The sequence below is a fragment of the Oreochromis niloticus genome, linkage group LG20 (genome assembly GCF_001858045.2).
Source record: "Oreochromis niloticus isolate F11D_XX linkage group LG20, O_niloticus_UMD_NMBU, whole genome shotgun sequence".
NCBI classification, from domain to species: Eukaryota; Metazoa; Chordata; class Actinopteri; order Cichliformes; family Cichlidae; genus Oreochromis; species Oreochromis niloticus.
In genome coordinates this window covers 16,858,404-16,881,766 of record NC_031984.2, presented here as the reverse complement: position 1 = coordinate 16,881,766, position 23,363 = coordinate 16,858,404, and the positions used below count along the sequence as shown (strand labels likewise).

The following is a 23,363-nucleotide window of genomic DNA, read 5'->3' as shown; positions in this document are numbered from 1 at the left end:
TCCCTTAATGGCCGCATGGCAGAGGCTGCTTCGCAGTAAACGTCAGTAACATTCGGTACACAAAGTGGCAAGGAACAGCAAGAACAAACAACATAAAATACAGAAACTTGCAGTCTCATGGACGCACACCATTAACAGCATGAGAAAGAACGAATCACGTTGAGTAAATCTTTGCTGACTCTCCCCACCAGGAGCTCCGACCGAACCCTTTGCATCGAAGCGTGTACTAATGAGAAGGTGGAATTGTGTCTTTTGATTGCTGCAGAGGATGGGTTGCCTCACCACTGACTGGCTAATCGGCAGCTGTATGCTGATATATGTCTCCAGTAGATGTGGCTCCACTAGTGAGTACTAGTGGTGTGCAATACTGCATATTTTGGTATCGATCCGATACCAAGTAAATACGGGCCAGTAACTCCAATACCAAGACCAATACTTTTCCATAAATAAGGTGGATGCATCATTGAACTGCTAAATCTCAAATTACTTTATGAACTTTTGTGATGTTTCCTTTTAACGAAGATTTGCCACGGTTATGGCGCCACATGGGTGGCCATCGAACCAGCTGGAGGCACGGGTGGCCCCCGCAACCACCTTGCGCATCCGGTGCCGCTGGATGCGCGGGCGACCACCAGAGTGGACACTTCCCCGTTGCTGGGGCGGGGCCTGGGGCGCTGATGGTCTGGGCCGATTCCCTTGCCTGCTCGCGGAGGTGAGGGTAGGGTTTGGCCGGATGGCTCCCCGGCCTCAGTCGGGCGATGGGGGTATGTGGCAGGGCGTGTTCTGCGATGCTGCTGCAGGTGAGATGGACTCACCTGTACAGCATCTACAATCACGCCTCGCCGGCTTAAAACCTACGCTCTGCTTGTGTTGTTGTTGTTGGTGGTGATGTGTACGGCTGGAAGCGGGAGAGCTGCAGTCGTTGAATGTACTATTACCACAACCGTGTCATTATTGTACGAATAAATGATGCTGCGAAGCATGAAAATGCCATCGGGTCTGCCGTGGTGGTTTAGAGTTATCTTTTTTTTTTTTTTTTTTTTTAGAAAAATCTTCACTGAAAAGTGCTCGCAAACCAGTAAACAAATTAAAACAAAAAAGTACTGTTGACAAACTATAATAAAAAAAATTATTATTAAAATTCTCAACAACAAAAACAACTAGTGAAAATATAAATAATATGTGCACAACTTAACACCCCCAAAGCACCTAAGTCACGTCACGTGACAACGCAACATCTAAACACAAGAGAGGGGAGGGGGAGTAAAGTGTGCCTGCTCTGCGCTGACATAGGAGCGGCGAGTCCGGCGACCTGGCTGTTTCGTCTTTGCCAAAAGCACAGCATTGCAAACAAGAGCAGAACTTAAAGTAAAAAATCGATCTCACCAGGTTAGTAACGATCCAATACCGATGCCGACTTGGTATCGCTACAATCGATATTTGGATCGATCCGCCCACCACTAGTGAGTACAGCCGGGCTGGCCTTTTGTACACTAGGTGCCTTTGTTTTTGAGTTATTGCATTACAAGATATTCAGAAAACTCGACCTATGACTTTGACCTTGAGGTTGAGGTCACTAAGATTTGAACTTATCAGAGATTATTAGTAAATGCACCCACGCTTTCAATTTCAAATTCCTACATCGCCTCATTCTTAAGTTATAACATTCACAAACTCAGGTGTCCACATGCCCAGGCAGCGGGGTGACAACAGGACCCCATCAGCATTTTACAGCTAAGGGATAAAAAAGAAAGAAGAAAACTGAAAACCACACTGGAAGCTTTAGGTTGAGCAATCCGGTCTTTAAGTCTGGCGTCATAGCCGTGTCTGGGCCCAAACTCCGCTTCAGGTCCCAAAGTCAAACAAACACTGCGGCGTCACTGAGAGTTAAAAACTGTCTAAATTATTTCATCTGTAATAAAATGATCAGTGTTGCTACTTTACAAGGTGTAACAATTAAGTTTAACATCCAGCCATCCATGAAAACAGAATTTATGAAATTTAACGGAGTTAGAGGTTAGCAGGAAGTTTTTTCCATTTTTTTATATCTTGATTAGCTGCATCAGTCTTGTATTGTGGTTCTCTGTGGTGTTCTGAAGGGGAAATTCCTAGAAATACACGTATGATGTCACAGAAAAAATAACAGAGTCAGTGGGGTCATATCTACCTATTGTCTTCACCAGACAGTGTGAACTAGCTACTGATCAAGAGGCACAGTGTTGGTTTGGAACTGAAAGGCATTGACAGTGAAGGTATTTTGGTGGTTGACTTTATCAGACATGTATTTGTAGGAGTTTCCATTAAAGCCTGTAAAACTTTGGGAAACAATTTCAGGTTTACATGGTGGAATAATTTGGAATAATGCAGCTCCTGCCTCTGGATAGGTCTACCTGATACCCCCATTTTGGTGCTGTTCCTCTAGAGGACTAAGTCTGCATATATCCCACAACATGCTAGAATGGCAATTTATTACAAATAGCTGGCAAATACAGTTTTTGTTTTAGTTGTGAATGTGATGCTATTCCTTCATTAGTTTGTTTGAAGTCTTAAGTAGGTGAAATAAGATATGTACTTCTGTTAATTCTTCTAAGGATTTTCATCATTTTATACTATAAGATAGTCACACAGTGGGCCCATGTATTCAGAATCATTTACTGCAAAGTTGGTTTACCAGTATTACCAGAATGTTGGCGGTTGAAGGTACAAACTGTGAACAGGAAATGGTAAATTCCAAGCCTCTTTACTGTAGGGGGAAATTGGGCTCTTATCAAGCATTAAGAAACAGAGGGCAGTTTGTCAATCTTTTGTTTAAATAGTCTTTTAGTCATTGTGAATAAACTTCTGCAATTGTGATTTTTGTGTAGAAGTCTCGGAAGTGATAAATAGAATATCTTTGTCATATTTTGGGTAAGATAAACTAATTAATTAATGCTTTCATGGTTTGTTCTTATGGGAGGGGCTTAAGCTTTGTAAGCCTGAGTTAATTCTCCTGAGGGTGGAGTTCAAGGTGGCCCTGTAAAAATAAAGGCTGGTCGGCCTTTGGAATTATCTTTAGTTGATTTATACGTTTTCTTAGTTTTTTTTTAACAGTTTAAGTTTGTTTGTACAAGTTTCTTTTTGGTTATTCATACCACCAACCTGTGCTGCCTGGCTATCAGTATCCGGTCTTTAAGTGATGACGTGATGAATGCTGCTTCTGGGCCCAAACTACCCTGCGTTTAATAAGGCTTTTGTGTTTTTAACATGTTTTAATGCTTTGTATCTTGTTCTATTTAATCTCAAAAAGCCCCTAAAAACAGTCACTGATCAGTCAGCCTCTCTTGGTTTTTATTATTGCTATTCATTTTATAGCTCAGTTTTTAAAACCTTACGATGTAACTACAGCCCAGCCCATGCAGCAGTATATTAATGACAAACCTCGTATTGTGGAGGGATTATCTCAGTAGTTCGGCTGACTGAAGTTTGGTCCATTTACAGCATCCTGCCATGCAATTGCATTTGTCCCTGACCATCAGGAACCCTCTGTTAGGAGACCTGCGTCGTTGACCCAGAGTTTTGAGTTTTCTTTACTATTGTACTTTGATTTAGCCTTTAAGATAAGATAAGATAAGATAAGATGACCTTTATTAGTCCCACAGGTGGGAAATTTGTTTCGTTACAGCAAAAGTGCAAAGTTATGTAGCAGAAATTAGAAAACACTGGAATGCAATAAAATAAAATAAAATACTATATACAATAGAATAAAATAGAATAATATATACAATAGAATAAAATAGAATACAAATGCTATATACAACTGAGTAAGAAAATACAAAAGTACAACTTTGTCAGAAAAAGAATTGCACATATAGCAGTCTTATTGCACATGTGTGGGTTTGATCAGCTGCAGAAGTCTTTGTTGTGGAGTCTGACAGCAGTGGGGAGGAAAGACCTGCGAAATCTCTCCGTCCCACACCGTGGGTGCCGCAGCCTGCCACTGAAGGAGCTGCTCAGTGCTGTCACAGTCTCCTGCATAGGGTGGGAGATGTTGTCCAACAGGGATGACAGCTTAGCCGCCATTCTCCTGTCACTCACCACCTCCACTGGGTCCAGAGGGCATCCTAGAACAGAGCTGGCCCTTCTGATCAGCCTGTTCAGTCTCTTCCTGTCCCCGGCAGAGATGTTGCCACCCCAGCAGACCACACCGTAAAAGATAGCTGAGGCCACCACAGAGTCATAGAAGGTCTTCAGGAGTGGGCCCTCCACTCCAAACGACCTGAGTCTCCGCAGCAGGTACAGCCTGCTCTGCCCTTTCCTCTAGAGGGCGTCTGAGTTATGAGTCCAGTCCAGTTTATTGTTCAGATGAACACCAAGGTACCTGTAGCTGTCCACAGCCTCAATGTCCATACCTTGGATGTTCAGTGGTTGCAGTGGAGGATGTTTGTGCCTGCGGAAGTCTACCACCATCATCATATTCATCATTTCTAGTCTTTTGGTTTGTTTGTCAGAGTTCTGCCTTCTGGTTTCTGTTCTGTGTTCCTTAGTTGCTCTTTCTCCCCTGTGTGCTGTATCTTCCGTATTCCCAGTTTAGCCAGTTTTCTGTTTTTTTGCCATCCACCATTAAAGTTGCATTTGAGTTCACCTTTTTGCTCCGTGTTTCTGCACTTTGGGTCCACCACTCTTGCCTGCACAGAGCCACACTTGACACCCTCACGTTAACTTTTATCAAGTGGAAAAAATTTAGCATTCATCCTCCAGCTGCACTGTTTATATTATGCTAACATAGCTGTGTCGCTAGTGATCACATAGCACATCGTTATATACCAGCTAGCCAAACCTCAGTAACTCTACAAATGTCACTGCTGTTTACTGTCCTGTCTTCATTTATGTCAGAAGTGATAGCAGAGCTGTACGTCTTAATTTGTTTCAGAAATCCCTCAGTCAGAACATGGTATATGATTGAAACTAGCGAGCTAACTCCCTGCTAACTTCTATTTTCCATTAAATTTCATAAATTCTGTTTTCATGGATGCCTAGAAGTTAAACTTAATTCTTACTCCTGGTAGAGCAGCTACACTGATCATTTTATTACAGATGTAATAATTAAGACAGTTTTTCAACTTTCAGTGATTCCGCAGTGATGGTTTGATTTTGGGACCTGCAGCAAAGTTTGGGCCCAGACACAGCTAATGACGTCAGACTTAAAAGACCGGATTTCTTGTTTTTGTAAATAAATTGCTCGTTGGGTGAAGTGAATCCCTGGCTCCATTGCATCTGTGGCTCTATTACTCTGCCCTCTGGATAAATTTTGTGCTCCACCTGAGTCTCAGACTTCAAGAGCTCACAGAAATTTTTAATAGTTTACTTTTATATCAAAACCACATAAATGTTTCTTCAGTGTCCCCTAATTTATCTGCTCATGATGCTTTCAGAAAGAAACGTGCGTAAAACCTGCACTTACACATTACCCACAGTAATATTATTATTATTATTTAAGACATCATTGCCTCACAGTGTGGGTGTGCTTGCTTTATGGCTCTAATTTGTGTTACTTGATAGGATAACTATTGAGATAAACTGAGTAGCCACATCTCGGTATAAAAATTAATGCACTGTTAGAACAGCAATTAGCAACTTAAAGAAGTCCAGACGCTTGTTGTGCCTTCAATACTTATGAAGGAATCGCCTCGGAGTTGTCGTACGGTTTCATTTATTCAGTACATCAGGATCAGCGCATCCACATAACTGTCAACTGCCGAACTGGCATACACACATACAGCCGGCGTACACTGTGTACTTCCGGTGATTTTAAAATAAGAATCCGAACATTACAATGCTTTTCTTTCCAAGCTCCTTAGACCAGCAAATAACTTTCCTTTTTGTTTTTCCAAACACAATGATGTCGTCCACTCCTGCCACTCCTTCCAGGCCTTCATACGTCTCGTCAGTCCTCCTCTGGAACTCATCTTGAGCAGACACGATGCCAAAGGGGAGTCTGAGAAAACGGTATCTGCTGAAGATTGTATTGAATGTAGTCAAAAAGGATGACTCTTCACTTAGCTTGATGGCCCAATAGCTGGAACGTGCGCCAAGGATGCTGAAAAAGTTTGCACCTGTAAGCTTGTGTGTCACATCCTCAAGAGTGGGGAGTGGATAGTGTGGTCTCATTATGGCTTTGTTTAGAGGGCTTGGGTCCAGGCACAGCCGGAGTTTGGGTCTTTTTAGGTTCTCGCAGATTACGAGAGCGTTGACCCATTCGGTGGGCTCTGTGACTTTTTGGATAATCTTGTTGATAGGTTTGTAGCATAAACCTATTCGCTGGAACGTTCAGGACAATTTGCTATACAGCAAAAACAAGACACAAGTAGGCAAAGTTCTTTGTAGTACTCATGCATGAGGGAGGCCTGCCTGGAGCCAAGTGTCGTTCCACCCACTTGACCTCCGTCAGACTCTCAGCAAGGTTCCCCATAGCACTCCTTTTATTGTGGTTACATGAATATGCATAGGTTCATTAACATATGACATCTTACATAGGTATACATGTGAACAAAGAATACCCTGTGTGTGTGTGTGTGTGTGTGTGTGTGTATCTGTGTGTGTATGGGGTCAAGATGTAACCCCAGGAAGACTCCCCAAAGCTGGTGCCAGGAGTCTAGCGGTACATCTGAACAAAAGGCTCTTAGACGCAAACAGATATACGTGTGTTTGCTATACCATATATCAGCAAGAGAAGATACGACCTCTCCTAGGAGGAGTGTGATCTATGCCAGAACACTCTGAAGAGGAGTGAACGCACTCCCCTCTTCATGCTACACAGAGTTGTTATAGACCTCCTAGGATGAGACATTCTTCCAATATGCCATCAACTATATACTTCTAAACACAAATGATTACATGTTTCTTAATACAAATGACAATAATAAAATATAAACCCAACATCACCACCCTGTATTGTCATTTTATAAGGCTATATGGTGTATATATATCTCTTCAGCTCTACACCACTTGTCACCATTTTCAGTGCAGGCTTCATTCATACACACACATTAGCCTTAGCATCCATGTCACTCTGCTGCAACAGTATGTAGTTGGTAAAAGTGTTAGCAATCATTTTATTCACCATCGATCTTACACATGGCAAAATGCAACCTGTAAACAAGCAAAACAACACCACCAGTGTGAGAATGGGAGTCAAAAACTTTAAGAACATATTCCACCATGGTCCAGATGTCAACCAGGCTATCCAGCCTTGGGACGCGTCTCCTCCGGATGTGTGGTCTGCCACATATTTCTGCAGAGCAGTTAAGTTCTGCAGTGCCTCATAGATGTCTCCTCCAGTCGTGTATCCATCTGGGATGAATGTACAACATGTCTCCCCAATGAGCTTACACACTCCTCCTTGTGATGCTGTTATCAAGTCCAGGGTCAGCCTGTTCTGCAGAACCATCGTTCTGATGGCCTTTTGCTCCTCCGCTAAGGCTGTCCCCAGCTTCTTAGTGAGATTAATGTGTCGCAGTAGGGCATACCGGTTGATCTCCACGTGATCCCGCACCTCTGCAACTCCGATGTTTGGGATCAGACTTTGGAAGAACTTAGCTCCTCCACCCCAAATGCGGAATTCCCGCGGCACTCCAGTGTCTACTGTCACTCCAAAAGAGTTTGGTGAGGCTATATCCACCTCACGCTTCCGTCGGTTGCTAGGGTGATGTTCAACTCTGTCCATGAAGAAGACATGATCCGATAACTTCACCAAGGCACACAATCCTCCCCATCCCTCAGGGAGTGATAGATAGGCTTTATGTCCACACATGAAATACCAATCAGCCAACACTCTTGTTCCTTTACTGCTCGGCACTGTCTGTGCACAGTCTGTCCACTTCTGGCTCTTTGCTTTTACTGGTATTCTGTAAGCCAGGTTGATCTTGCATTCGGTCCTCCTCAATGTCGAGTTCTCAGCACACTTTGCACTGGTCAAGCATTTCATACACCTGCTCTCGTTCTCTGGAGGGCAGTAGGTGTATATGTATTTACATAAGCGAAGTGGCAGCTCCCCCACTGACAGTGTTCCATTGTTCATCACACACACTGGTAGTTGAGCTGTGTCTAGCTTATTCAGCAATATTATGTCTGGCAGCGGGTCTGACACTTGAGGCCAGGCCAATAAGTCAGTTTGTTCAGAACAATTCACGTTCAGAAGTGGCGACTTACTCCAGGTGATGTTCAGAGGTGTACTGTAGTTGGCCTTGGACCAGAGGACTCTGTAGCCAGGATGAGTTGCTAAGCCTAACAAACACCAACTTCTGTCCTCTGTTATGCTGTACGGCCACAATCCAGATGTATATGCGGACAATGGCATATGAGCACACACATAGCAGTCCGTCCTATTATTCAGGTGAGCAGTTGTATTCATAAACTGCCACCAAAAGTTTGTAGAATAGCCATGAGGGTATTGGGTGTGGTTTCCTTGGACATACAGGGTCTCCACTGCTGACCATGACGACATCAAAGCCATTACACCCAGCAGGGTAGACAACACTTTTCCAGCCATTCTGATGAGTACCTGTGGCTCAGTTGGTTTCTTCACCGGATTGAGACGAGGGGCCCTGGAGGCTTTCCCCCCCCTTTGTACCCGGTCTTCCTGCCACTTACTCCGAGCTGGCCTGGATGTGTGTCACCTTTTTGCAGTGGCTTTGGTGTATCCAGGTGGGTCGCTCTGCGATCTTCACAGCTGTTGGTGTTGTCAGCAGAGCCTGGTATGGTCCGTCCCACCGTGGCTTCGACCAGCACTTCCTCTTTATGACCTTTATCAGCACCCAGTCCCCTGGCTTCAGGCGTTCTTCCTGTACAGAAACAGAATCATCTGGCAGATTATTTGCACTCATGACTTCTTTGCTTTTCAACATTTTAATCATCCAGTCTGCTAGTGTGTTTTCTTCTTCTGCTTTATCAATATCATTACAAAACACTGGAACTCTAAATGGCCTGCCATATATTATTTCAAAAGGCGTTAGACCATTATCAGTCGGCGTAATTCTCATATACATTTTCACCAGCTCAATGCAGTCTACCCATGTTCTGCCTGTTTCCTCCATTGTTTTCCTGAGTCTCAGCTTTACTGTGCCATTAGTCCTTTCAACCAGCCCCGCACTTTGTGGGTGGTATGAGCAGTGGTTTTTCAGTGTTATCCCCAGATGTTGTGACATTTTCTCAGTTATTTCATTCACAAAATGAGGACCATTGTCACTGTAAATAGTCTGGGGGATCCCATGCTCTGGGATCACATTTTTGCATATTGCCTTAGCCACTGAAATAGCATCTGCTCTCTTAGTGGGGACAATTTCAACCCACTTTGAGAACGGGCACACAATTACCAGGCAGTACCTGTAGGTGTTACAGTTAGACAACTCAATGAAATCCATATGGATTACTTCAAATGGGTAGCTGGGTCTGGGAAACCTTCCTCTTCTAGGTCTGAGGTTCCCCTGAGCATTATGTTTACAACATATTAAACATGCTTTACAAAAATGTTTTGAATAAGCATTGAATCCCAGTGTGAAAAACTGCCGTTCGACTGCTGCCACCATCCCGGCTGTGGAGACATGGCAAAGCCCATGGCTCAAAATTGCAGCAGTCCTATATAAGTTTTTAGGCAAGATAGGTTTATCACAAAGATAGTAGACATCACCTCTCAGGCTTGCTCCTTTAGTGAGCCACAGCTGCTTCTCAGCTGGAGGTGAGTGTGACTGCATGTCTGCTAACACATCATGTGTAATGGGCATAGTTTGCTCCTGAGACGCCAGAATATGAACCCCATGTGTTCCAAGGGCCGCTTCCTTTGCAATTTTATCTGCAAAGGCATTGCCTAGTATAATGGGGTCAGTGCCACGTGTGTGTGCTGCACATTTACAAACCGCAACTTTACTGGGCAATAAGACTGCTTTCAACAGGTCCTGTAAAAGTGTTGCATGCTCCACAGGTTTCCCTGTTGATGTTGTCATGCCTCGTCTTGACCACTGAGCGGCAAAGAAGTGAAGTGTAGCATATGCATACTGACTGTCTGTATATATAGTCACTGCCTGCCCCTCAGCTGCTTTGCAGGCCTCCGTAAGAGCCACTATCTCAGCTGCTTGGGCAGACATGGAATGTGATAATTGCCCAGCACGGATGACCCGCACATCATCCACAACAGCAAAGCCTGTTTTAGTCTTTCCCTCTGCCGTTTTAAAACTCGAACCATCAACAAACCAAACTTTGCCCTCAGTGAGTGGTATGTCCGTTAAATCACTTCTAGGTTTACACTGTGTTTCCACATGCTCACGACACACATGTGGTGTACCCTCTTCCTCTGTGGGTAACAGTGTAGAGGGATTCAAAGTTGTACACCGCTTAATAGTTGTGTGTGGCTGGGAGAGCAACAATGACATTAAAGATAAGTGTCTTGCCGGTGACAAGAACGTCATTTTAGTCTGCAGCAATAAAACATCCACCTCATGTGGAACTAGCAGGGTCAAAGGGTGAAACAAAACAATTTCACCAGAGCACTTTACAGCTTCAGCGGCAGCGCACACAGATCGCACACAGTGAGGTAATGCACAAGCCACTGAATCCAGCCTCTTAGAATAATAGGCTACTGGCTTCATTCTACCTCCACACTTTTGTGCTAACATGGACGTCATAAAATGTCCTTTACAGTCAACAGTTTGAACAAAAGGCTTGTTATAATCTGGAAGCCCTAGAACTGATGCTCCTGTCAGCATCTGTTTCAGCATGCACAGAGCTTGCTCCCCCTCAGGGGTCCAACTCAAACTTTCTGACATAGCCAAAGGTTTACTGTACATCATATCTAACAATGGCTGCACAACTTCAGCGTAATGGGGCATCCATGATCGACAGAAATTTAGCAAACCTAGGAATTGCATCATGTGTTTCTTTGTCACTGGCCTAGGTGCTGCCAAAATAGCTGTTTTCCTCTCTGGATGTATGCTTTTCCCTGCAGCACTAAGGAGATGTCCTAAAAATTTCACTTCTGTCTTTACCCACTGTAGCTTTGAAAGTGAGGCCTTGTTACCTGTCTCAGCTAAGTGAGTTAGCAATGCCAATGATATGTCTCTACAATTCTCCTCTGAATTGGATGCAATTAAAATGTCATCGACATATACCAACATCTGTGAATGTGATGGAATTACAAAATCAGACAGACAATTTGTAATATTCTGTGTGAAAATTGTAGGACTGTCACAGAAACCTTGCGGCAATCTGGTGTATGTGTATTTTTTGCCTTGATACGTAAAACCAAACCAGCCTTGTGAATTCTCATGCACTGGTATGGAAAAGAAAGCATTACTTAAATCTACCACAGTGAAGTGTGTCTTGTCTGGTTTGAGCTGATTTAACAAGGTGTGGGGGTCAGGGACGCATGGAGCTATACTCTCCACTGCCTGATTTACAGCTCTTAAGTCTTGAATCATGCGCCACGACTGTGAATCAGCCTTTCTAACTGGGAAGATGGGTGTGTTACATGCTGCTTGTGGAGCTTCAACTAGTATCCCTGCTTTAATCATATCCTCTATTACTGGTTTAATGCCTTCCACTGCATCAGGCTTCAAGGGATATTGTTTCACTCTTGGCCTAAAAGACGTTTTGGGCTTTATTACTACTGGACTCGCTGTTGTCATTAACCCCACATCAGTCTTCCCAGTAGACCAGAGCTTCTCTGGGACCTGTTTAAGCTCCGGGTGATCTCTGACATCTACAACATATCATTCTGTTGTGTCATTCTCACCTCCCTCTAAGTGTGTTTGTGGTATAGTATGTGTCACCCATCCCAGCTTTTTACGAAAGATGCTGTGCTGCATGTCTGTCTCCCAACCCCCTCCAGCTTGCTGCCACATTCCAACACTCTCCCCCTGTCTCACCAAAGATGCTAAGTTTGACCACTCGGCTGTGCCACTCTTTGTCAGTGAAATATGTGGTGTCTGCCCTGCAAAAAGTTGTTGTGCAGCTTCAGAAAGGATCACACTACATCCAGCCATGGTTTCACCATCAGTGTATATTGCTTTTATGGTGATTCTCTGTGGCCCTAATTTCAGCACTTTATCTGTGTAGGCCTCATCAGGCCCAAGCGTGGTCTTAAATCTCAGTGTGACATGCAAGTCTTCTGGTGGCTGTGTGTCGTGGCTGGTTGTCAACATTTCCTCAGCTGCAGCTAACAGTTTACAGTTTATTTGATCAGGTCTGGAGGCCGACAGGTCAAGTGTCCAGTAATAATGCAAATCCCCACTGTCCTGATGAACCATTGTCTCAGCAGTTTCTCCTTTTCCTGCAGCTATCATCCCAACGGATGTTGGAATTATTGAAATTCCAAGTTTCATCATCATATCTCTTCCCAAGAGGTTCACTGGACAAGTCGGGCACATTACAACTGAACCCTGGGCTGCCTCTCCTGTGGTAGGATCTCTAATCCACACAGGTTTAGAGATTCTATGCTGATTTAACTGACCATTTGCAGACTTCACATAAATTGTGCCACTTGAAGGGTCAACTCCTGACAAATGATCTTTTAAAACAGTTTTATCTGCACCTGAATCACACAGAAATTGAATGATTTTACCCTGCACGGTTAACGTGCGAACTGGTTTTACTTCTTTCCCTGACAGATTTAACAATACTTCAGTTAAATCTAGAGTCTGAAACACAGGCTGTTGTAAATTCTGGCAAACTAAAGGATCATTTGTACATGTATGTGTGTTAGCAGTGTCAACAGGTGCTAGTCATTTATTATAATAAGGGTTTCTTGCATCAGGGCGTTTATACTCTTCAGGTTTGTTCTCAGGGCACTCTCTTGCAAAGTGGCCCCTCTCCCCGCATTGGTAACATTTCTCATCTCTTCTACGGTTATCCTGGGGTCGCCATGCGCCTCTACCTCTCCTACTCCTGCCTCTATTTTTCTCTCTTCTAAACTGTCCCTGGAAAAAGATTTCATCTGCTAAAAAGGCAGCGGCCTCAGAGCTTTGTGACTTCTTTTTTTTATTTTTAACAACTTCCTGCGCATGGCGGGCCCAATTCATGCATTCAACGGACCCGTCAGTGTTCTGATTAACATTTTGTTTTCTGATGAAAGCAGCAATGCGTGGATGGAAGCCATTCATCAGAGCATGCTTCAACTGCTGCTGATATGGGCTGGCCTTCTCCGCACTCTCTTCAAGGCCGCTATGCTCTTTAAAAACTTCCTCTAATCTCGCTCTGAATTCATGAACATCCTCTCCTTCTTTCTGCACACATTGGGCAATTTTGTTGTAATCTACAGAAGCTTTAAAGGTAGTTCTAAGACGCTCATAAACCCCATCAACTTGGCCTCTTAAATTTGCATGGCCATAGGGTAGGATGGTATTACCATCCCTCCCTGTATAGGTGCCTCGCACCCGAGCCCAGTTATATGTGAGACACCTCCGAAAGGTGGCTTCTGTTTCCTGACCGTTTAAGCGGTACGAGGAGCAGAGTTGCTTGTGTCGGGTGATAAATTCATCAACATTAGTCAACGGGTCTCCTAAACCTTTACATGCCTCTGCACATTCAGATTCAGTCCATGGCCTGTAAACACAAATAACACGGCTTTGGTCACCTTCAACACCAAAATGGGGATTCGCAACCTCCACCATAGGAAAGGTATCTAGGACAGGGTAGACAGGCATACCAGCTGCACTCGCCTCATCCCTTTTGGTTTTGGCTCTAGTGTTATAAGGGCTTAAATATTGTGCTGCGGCTTCCCCAAACTCCTGTCGCACCCTATCCTCCTCCTCTCTCTCTCTTTTTTCCTGTTCCTGCTTTTCTTCCTCCTCCCTGGCCTCTCTCTCCCTCTCTAATGCTGCTCTACGCTGTTGGTCCCTTAACGTCAGCACCACTGAAGTAGACTGTACCGTCTCATCTTCAGGTTTCACAGCTAATGCTTGCAAAGCTGCGCTCTTCGCGTTCACTGCCTCCTGTCTTTTCTGCGCCTGCTCTAACCACAGTTTAGCGGACGCCAGTTGTAACTCTCTCTCCTGTTTCAGTTTCCCTTTTGCACAAGCTGCCTTTACTGTCAACTGCTCTACTAACATTTGACATTGTCCTACAACCAATTTACCTTCAAAACCATATTTCTTGCGCCAATGTCCCAAATACTTTGTGCTTCCAGGAGCGAATTTCATCATAAACTTCTTGTCACCCTCTGACGCACTCTTAGTTGCTTGGGAACCCATAATAACAACAACAGCTGTCACAGACCACGTGTTCTGCTCTGCATCCACTCACACAAACACATCCACCCAACAGCACAAAATAGGCCTACTCCGGACCCACACCGGACCGCTCGGGACACCAACCCAGGTCTGGGACCCTAACCCAGTTCTGGGACACTAACCCCGCCGCGCGACAAAGCCCAATGAAGGGACGCTTGGGACACAAACCCAGGGCGATTTCTCGGGACACACACCCAATATCGGGACACAAACCCAATTCTACAGTTATAGAGTCACTCTCCAACTTACTTGGTGTTGCTTATTGCGTGTAGCATCAGTCCCGAATCCCGTCAGTCACCATCCATCGAGGAGAAAAACAGACGGCTAATCCACCGGCCCGATGACGAATTCTCACGCCTCGGGGCTTTGCTGCAGGACCTCTATAAATCCTGGCTGACGTCAGTCTTTCGGCGTGTCTCTTTTCCCCTCGGTGAATGTCGATTCCAAGGATCCGGCTCAAGAAGGACCAATTAATGATAGGTTTGTAGCATAAACCTATTCGCTGGAACGTTCAAGACAATTTGCTATACAGCAAAAACAAGACACAAGTAGGTAAAGTTCTTTGTAGTACTCATGCATGAGGGAGACCTGCCTGGAGCCAAGTGTCGTTCCACCCACTTGACCTCCGTCAGACTCTCAGCAAGGTTCCCCATAGCACTCCTTTTATTGTGGTTACATGAATATGCATAGGTTCATTAACATATGACATCTTACATAGGTATACATGTGAACAAAGAATACCCTGTGTGTGTGTGTGTGTGTGTGTGTGTGTGTGTGTGTATCTGTGTGTGTATGGGGTCAAGATGTAACCCCAGGAAGACTCCCCAAAGCTGGTGCCAGGAGTCTAGCGGTACATCTGAACAAAAGGCTCTTAGACGCAAACAGATATACGTGTGTTTGCTATACCATATATCAGCAAGAGAAGATACGACCTCTCCTAGGAGGAGTGTGATCTATGCCAGAACACTCTGAAGAGGAGTGAACGCACTCCCCTCTTCATGCTACACAGAGTTGTTATAGACCTCCTAGGATGAGACATTCTTCCAATATGCCATCAACTATATACTTCTAAACACAAATGATTACATGTTTCTTAATACAAATGACAATAATAAAATATAAACCCAACACTTGTCTCTTTCCATATTGTCCAGCTCTGATTTGACATGATCCCTGAGGGCAAAGGGCACTCTTCTTGGTGGGCACATGACTGGTGCAACAGTCAGGTCCACAATAAAACTGCACTCACCATGGAATTCCCCAATTCCTTTGAAAACGTCAGAATATTCGCTCATAATGTCTGGTGCTTTGGTGGGCTGCCCTTTTTCCATGCTCTCCTTTACTGCGTACACAACTTTAATGAGTCCGAGGGCTTTGCATGCTCTGAAGCCTAATATTGGTGGGCCATTGCAGTCAACAACATGAAATGTCTGTTCTGATTTTCGGTCTTTGTAACTGCTAATCAACTCACAGTGTCCATTGACTTTGAGTGGGTGGCCCCCATAGCCAAACAGCTTGTCCTTGTCCTCCCTGAGTGGAGTTTGTAGCATTTGGAAAATGTTAGCTGGTATGATGTTTGCTTGTGCCCCAGTGTCCAACTTGAATGTGAGTTTTATCTTATTTGGTCCCAGTAGTATGTCTGCAAATGCACTGTCTCCATTATCCTCTGCAGCTATGGTGTCTATGAACAGTTCTGGCTCTGAATCATTAGCCTCTTGTACAGTGTGCACCTCTCTGTGTCCTGTTTTTCTTTCGACATTGGGCTTAGATCTGCACACTTTTGCAAAGTGGTTGAATTTCTTGCATTTCAGACACTGCTTTCCTATGGCTGGGTAGTCAGTTCGTTTGTCGTGACTCCTCCCACAATCCATGCAGACTTTGTTTTGGTGTCTGGAACTTTCACTTGCCTTGCTGGTTTGCGCTAAGTTTTGTGGTTTTGCGCCTTTGTGACGTACGGCATGCACTTCATAGTTGTCGTTAGTCATGGCTTTTAGCTGTGACTGTGCTAGCTCATTGGAGCGGGCTATGTCTTTAGCTTTCTCTAGCATAAGAGTCGGCCCTTGGCTGAGTAGCTTCTCTCTGACGTGAGGAGAGTTGGTTCCAAAAACTATTCTGTCTCTGATCATTTCTTCGCTTTTATCATAATCACAGTCTTTAACAAGGAGTTTTAGCTCTGTGACGAGGTGCTCAAAGGACTCACCGCTGTCTTGTGTTTTCTCATGGAATTTGTATCTGGCGAATATGGGGTTAGCTTTCGGCGTGAGGTACGTTGTGAAGCCGTTGTAATACGTTTGTAGCCGCTTAGCTTCGTCTTCTGTTAGGTTCCACGTATTACTTATACCTTGTCCTTTGTCTCTTATCCACAAAAGTAGGAAGCTGCACTTTTGTTCCTCTGACTTGTCTTTGAGCGGTCCAGAAAACATTAACTCAACATAATGTTTAAATGGGCGCAAGGCGTCGGGTAGGTTGGACGAGTCCCAGTCCATTCTCGGGGCTGGTACACCATTGGCTTCCATTTTCGAGTGGGTCCGCTGAGGAGTTACTCACTCTGACACCATGTTATGGCTTCAATACTTATGAAGGAATTGCCTCGGAATTGTCGTACGGTTTCATTTATTCAGTACATCAGGATCAGCGCATCCACATAACTGTCAACTGCCGAACTGGCATACACACATACAGCCAGCGTACACTGTGTACTTCCGGTGATTTCAAAATAAGAGTCCGAACATTACAATGCTTTTCTTTCCAAGCTCCTTAGACCAGCAAATAACTTTCCACTCCTGTGTTTACATATTTGCAAATGTGTCATCAGCCTAATTTGCCTCTAAAAGTAAAATCCAACAGAGTGATTGACCCAGGTGCAGAGCGCTAGTACATCTAGTCGTAAATATCTCCATGACAGCTTTGGCCAATTGTTTTGTCTTTATTGGCTTTCTTGCATCAAATATGCTGAAAGTGTTTGTTTGGTAGCACCTTGCAATGAAATGGCTGATTATAAGCTGTTAAACATTTTATGTAAAACACAGAGAAAAGGTACATTGTAGCTCATGGTTTTTTAGGTAATATTTTATGTTCTTCATATTTAATTCCTTAACACTATTTGTTTAATTCTATGACTCTTTTTTTCCTTGTTTTGGAAAATAAATGAGTGTGTGGGTGCAGCCCTGAGCAGCAACTTTTGCTGTAGCCATTATCACTGAAGCAGTGTGCAGCAGTGTCTCCTGAGGTGATAGCACTAATCCAGTCCTTTAAAAAAAAACATATTTAATTAATTTTAAGTGATGCCACAACATCCTAAGGTTTGAGGTCTCATTGTCATGGTCAGACTACAGCAAAACAACCCAGAACAAAAAATAAATAAATAAATCAAAAAAAGACTCAGCGCTACTACTCGTCTTTGTATAAGGATAAGACACAGTTTATCAAAATTTTTCTTTTTTCTTCACTCAGGTGTTTAATGATCCCATCCATGGCCACATCAAGTTACACCCACTTCTTGTCAAGATCATAGACACGCCCCAGTTTCAGAGACTACGAAAAATCAAGCAACTTGGGGGCGGTTATTATGTTTTTCCAGGAGCATCACACAACCGCTTTGAGCACTCAGTTGGGTATGTCAACATGTTTGAAGTTAAACATTTTTTGTTAAATTGTTTCTTTTTTCAGTTTGTTTCATGGTGAACTGTGTGTTTTGTGATACAGGGTGGGGCATTTGGCAGGAGAGCTTGTAAAAGCTTTGAGGGCAAAACAGTTGGAGGAGTTGGAGCAGGAGCAGGAGCCGTCAATGGACTCGGAATCCCTCATCAATGACCGAGATGTCCTTTGTGTGCAGATTGCAGGTCTTTGCCATGACCTAGGTAAATCATACACACGTTTTTCAGTATTACATGCATTATATTGAAAATGGAAAGTGGCTCCATCGTGTAGTCCATACACCGCACTTTCAAACCAGTTGCTTTGTTTGAAAGTTGGAGGAGACTTTGTTTTTTCCTGGAAATTTACAAAAGCATTAATAACAAAATACAATCAAATAGATTTTGATTTGATTTTTGTCAGTGTTCACACACATTCACCATATTTTTTTTCTTCAATTCAAGGTCATGGGCCCTTTTCTCATGTCTTTGATGGAATGTTCAACCCTCAAGCAGACCCAAAAGGTGAAAAATGGGAGGTAAGAAAGAAAAATATTCCTTTCGGTTTTGTGTGAAATGGGTCATAGCAGTCATTCCAAAAACTGAATCATATATAAAAATACAGAAAAAAATGGAAATGAACCAGCAATTATTTAGCTGTTTTTCTGGTCTTATTGACCACTTGAAGCACTACAAAACTTTATTTCCATACACTTTGAGCACTTTCTCTCCTTCACATGGCCCATTGAGAAATATATATTAGCAGAATATGCACATCTTTGGATTATGGGAGAAGAACCTGGAGGAAATCCAAAGTCCATACAGAATAAATATAGGTGAAGTATTAAATTACAGCTACCAAACAGTTAGCTTCACTGAGAGTGAAGACTGAAAACTTAAAACAAACTGTCTCTGTCCAAAGTTAGGAAAATCTGAGCCTCTGTAAAAGAAACTAAAGCACACTAACTTACATGGATGTAAAAGCAAAAAACAAAAAAACTAATTGCTGTTGGCAGGTGGTGAAAACAAGAACAGTAAGTCTCTCCTTTATTACTGTTGTCAATATGTTACATCTATTATGATGGGCATTTCATTTGTTTAAATAAAATTTAATAAATAAATTTGCCAAGTAACATTAGCTACAGTAGTTCCACTAAATGGTAAATTACAATGAACATGCATTCCACAGGTTAGGTCAGACCTGTTGGCTTTGTAAAAGGAATTGTGACTGTTACATTTGAAATGTGAGATACAAATAAATGTTGTTGCTTATTACCTGAGAAATTAAAATGTGTTTTTTTGTTTGTTTGTTTGTTTGTTTATTGGGGGGGGGGGGGGGGGGGGCACTTTAAATCTGTGATCATTAAAATGTTTGTCTTTGTGTTCTTGCAGCATGAGGACGCCTCTATATTTATGTTTGATCACCTAGTGAATGACAATAACCTGAAGCCACTGATGAATCATTACGGACTGATAACAGAAGGTGACAATGAAAATGACCTGGTGTTTATCAAGGAGATGATTAAAGGATCTCTTAAGAACAATTCACCTCAGAACGAGGTATTCATCTTTTTTGTGTGTGAATGTTTTGAAATCAGTCAGGATTATTCCTGGAAAAATTTTATTATTCCGGCTTTATCTCCACAGAAGCTGTATAAAGGTCGAAACAATGAAAAATCCTTTCTCTATGAAATTGTGGCAAACAAACAAAATGGAATTGATGTGGACAAATTTGACTACTTCGCAAGGTGAAGCTTGCTATCCAGTTCTTTGTATCAATTCCTGTTGAACATCAACAATATTCAATCATTTGTTTTACTACACGATATGAAGAATCTCAGGAATACTTTGAACCTCTTTGTGGGGGGGAGTGGTTGTTTTTTGAAATCCACACCTTCTCACTCCTATTTCAGGGATTGCCACCACCTGGGCATCCAGAACAACTTTGACCATCGACGCTTTATCGTATTTGCCAGAGTGTGTAATGTGGACGGGCAGTTGCACATTTGTTCTAGAGACAAGGTGTTGACCTTTTTTTAATTAATTTTGAAAAGAGCAAACTATTTATCTCATTCTCTGTGACTAAACTATTGGAATGCTTTCAACAGGAAATGGCAAACCTGTATGACATGTTCCACACAAGAAACTCTCTCCACAGAAGAGCCTACCAGCACAGAGTAAAAATGGCAGTAGAGATTATGTGAGTACCTGTAGTTCAGGTGTCAATACTACACAACATTTAATTTGTCTACTGTTTCACCTAAAACTGACATGTTGGCCATTTTTATCCAGGATTAAAGACGCTCTCTTAAAAGCAAATCAGGATCCACACTTCCAAATTAAGTCCTCAGAAGGGAAGACGTGCTGTCTCTCCGAAGCTAAAAGAGACAAGGAGGCATACACCAAGCTGACAGGTAGAGGATTTGAACTGTGGTGTTTAAAATTAACTGCTCATTTAACTTTTAAAGCATTTGAAGTTGTCTATACATGCATTTTATTTGTTCTGTTTGCTCTGTAGATGAAGTGATTGAACAAATACTCCACCATGATGCTTGTTCTTGTTCAAATGAATCCACCCCTTCCTCTCTGGGGGAGGCAGCACAGATTATAGAGAGGATCATGTCTCGAGATTTGTACCAGCTTGTCGGTGAAATAAAGGTGTGCAGTTAGCTTTTCATGTGTTTGTATTACAAGTTCAGTATTGACAGCTGAAGATGTTTTCTTATTCTTATTCTTATTCTTATTCTTATCTACAATTTCTAAACTTGACATTATGAACATGTAGTCATGGCCAAAAGTTTTTACAGTGGAGTAAGTTTTTCATCTGCATTCCTGCTTGAGCTTTTATTTAATTTTCACTTGTTTCTATGATATAGTGAATAAAAGTAGTAAGAAAGATTTCATATATTTTAAACTTTTATTGGCAAATACATGTAAAAAAAAATTGCACTGGCGACACTGGCAAAACTTTTGTCCACAACTGTACAAAACTGTATAAAGATAGAAGTTATAAACTATTTAGTCTAGTAAATGTATTCTTGACAAACTAGTGGTAAACTACTAATTATATCCACAGCAGTAGCCATCATGATGTCACCCAACTTGTTTGTGAAATATTGTTTCAAAGCCTTGAATTTGGCAGTGACCATGTTTGTCGCTACTTATAAGTTAGCACTAGTTAGCATTTGTTGGCATTTAAAGGGATACAGATATCTGCCAAAAAAAAAAAACTAGTTACACTTTCTATAGTTTGTCATTGCCCTGATCAATGTAGTTATTTTGTTAGTGATTTTAGAAGAACAGTCTTTCAGAGAGAGAAAAACTTCTTTGTTGCTAATGTTGCTTGATGAAAGGGATTTCTTTTTTTTTTTCCTCTCTCTGTTTCCTGTCCCGTTTGGTTCTTTGGCCATCAAAATTATTGTCTGAAGGCCATGAAAGATGCCCAACGGATTTACTTTACCAAGTGGATCCTTGCTATATTGGTCCATTTGATTGACTTTTGTTATTATTATTTATTTATTTTATTTTATTTTAAGTTATTACACTTGGGACAGACATGAGTGGGGGATAGGAAAAGGAGAAAGAAAGAAAGAAAGGAAGGAAGGAAGAAAACAGAGGGCTTCCCCTCTGTTTTTTCTTTCTTCTTTCTTTTTTTTTCTTTTCTTTCAATGAGAGAAAACACTTAAAAAAAATCTCCTGGATCACCTTTTCTGACATTGCCTTTATACACAGGCCCCTAACAGAAGCTAGGAAGGTGTACACTATTACCAAGCTGTAGATTTAATATTTTGAAGTCTTCGAAGACCTAATAAAGTCTTCAATTTAGGGATCTGAGAAAAATCCAGTTTCAAATAGAAAAAAAAAAATGAAAATTGAGAAACACATGGAAGGAGTGTAATGTGAAGGTTCTCTTACTGTTATTAATAATGAATAAATCCCTGTCTTCTCACTCCAACTTTTCTGACTTTCTCAGCTGAAGAAAGAAGACCAAGAGAAAGCAGAGGTAAGAATGACAACTCATCATAAAACAAGATTAACAAATCAATAATAACGATAAAGGCTCGGGTTCTCTCTTCCTTACCTTAGGATGTGACTAAACGTTTAAAAACAGAACTGGCTAAAGCCATTCCTAAGGATGGAAAACAGGATGAAAATGACAACTTTGAAGTTAAAGTGAGTTTTTAATCTAATTGCCTTCAATAAGTCTTTTCTTAATATCTTGGATTTTGTTAATAATCATTTGATTCAAAAGACATTGCGAACCTCCAATGAGCCATTACTTACAGTGAATATAAACACCAGCTTCTCTATCACACTTCTCTTTCAGGTTGCCAAATTTGACTATGGAAAGAAAAATGAAGACCCGATCAGTAACTATACATATTTCTACAGCAAATTTAACCCTACCATTGGATTCAAGATCCCCAGAGAAGAGGTCAGAATCACAGTGCATATATAGGGCAACTTTCTGCTGCATATTTTGTCATTTTTATGTCACTGTGCTTGTTGTCAGGTATCAAATCTTCTCCCAGAATGCTTTTCTGAGAAGCATATTAGGGTTTACTGGAAGAGACGTGATGATAAGAGTCTGGAAGATGCAAAGAAGTGCTTCAAGGCTGTGAAAAAGGTATTACTATTCTATTTAATGGCAGTGGTGTTACTACATAAGCAGCAATGTGGTGGGAAGATAAGCATGCAAACTGCAGTTAAAAACTCTGTATCTTGTCAGAGTCCTGATTACAAATTACAGATTTATAACTTTGCCTTCTTGGTTGCACTAATGAACTTTATATAAATACAGGAGGTGGAGGAGAATTAGAGTGACGTCAAAAAAGCAACACCAGGAGATGCCCAGTGAATCTGAAGATGTTAAACATTCAGACACTAAGTTTTAGGGATACTGCAGAGATTCTGAAACAGGAATTTAAATCATAAAAGTGAAGTACTTCGTCTATTTTACAATATCTTGTTTTTGTTTTTTTATTTTTACTAAGTGGTTTAGTTTGGAAATTAAATATAACCAATATATTTACATACTGAATGATTTCTAAATCTTCCACATCTCTAGTTGACATGGTTTTGTGGTTAGCAGGGCTTTTTTTACTTTCTTCAATATATATCAATGTGAAGTAAAAACCTAAAATCTAAAACGAGTAATGTATTGAATAAACTATATATCACGCAAGTTTCACTGTTATATTATATGATATTATATGATATTATATTATATAGCTCAGCTCTGATCAATATATGGTCAAGACAAGCATTGGGTAGTCTTTTGATTTTTGATTGTGTGAAAATGTATTCTTTATTATGTAATGGGTCTCAAAATGAACACCTACCAAAGGTTAATAAAACCTTTCAGCTGTTTTACTGTTTAGATGTGTTTGTTGATTTCTGGTCTACTCAAAATAAAGCTCCTTTTCTCTTTCTGTTGTATCACTGTGAAGTTACACCATAAGAAGGAATTATG

At 41.9% G+C, this 23,363-nt stretch overlaps 1 protein-coding gene across 2 annotated transcripts in view; it reads left to right on the top strand.

Annotated features, from left to right (window-relative positions):
• The window catches only part of LOC100706185 (deoxynucleoside triphosphate triphosphohydrolase SAMHD1-like), a 53,114-nt gene extending 30,050 nt beyond the window's left edge, over positions 1-23,064 (top strand). The window contains exons 6-19 of one of the 2 annotated variants that reach the window (XM_019350226.2): positions 17,709-17,869; positions 17,961-18,115; positions 18,356-18,429; positions 19,283-19,450; positions 19,538-19,638; positions 19,804-19,912; positions 19,999-20,090; positions 20,183-20,304; positions 20,409-20,548; positions 21,864-21,893; positions 21,977-22,063; positions 22,218-22,325; positions 22,404-22,517; positions 22,692-23,064. In XM_019350226.2, the coding sequence (XP_019205771.1) occupies positions 17,709-17,869; positions 17,961-18,115; positions 18,356-18,429; positions 19,283-19,450; positions 19,538-19,638; positions 19,804-19,912; positions 19,999-20,090; positions 20,183-20,304; positions 20,409-20,548; positions 21,864-21,893; positions 21,977-22,063; positions 22,218-22,325; positions 22,404-22,517; positions 22,692-22,709 (1,479 nt within the window). In that variant the 3' untranslated portion in view covers positions 22,710-23,064. The remainder of the gene's footprint in view (positions 1-17,708; positions 17,870-17,960; positions 18,116-18,355; positions 18,430-19,282; positions 19,451-19,537; positions 19,639-19,803; positions 19,913-19,998; positions 20,091-20,182; positions 20,305-20,408; positions 20,549-21,863; positions 21,894-21,976; positions 22,064-22,217; positions 22,326-22,403; positions 22,518-22,691) is intronic. The other variant, XM_019350227.2, reaches the window with a different exon arrangement.
• The last annotated feature ends 299 nt before the right edge of the window (positions 23,065-23,363 follow it).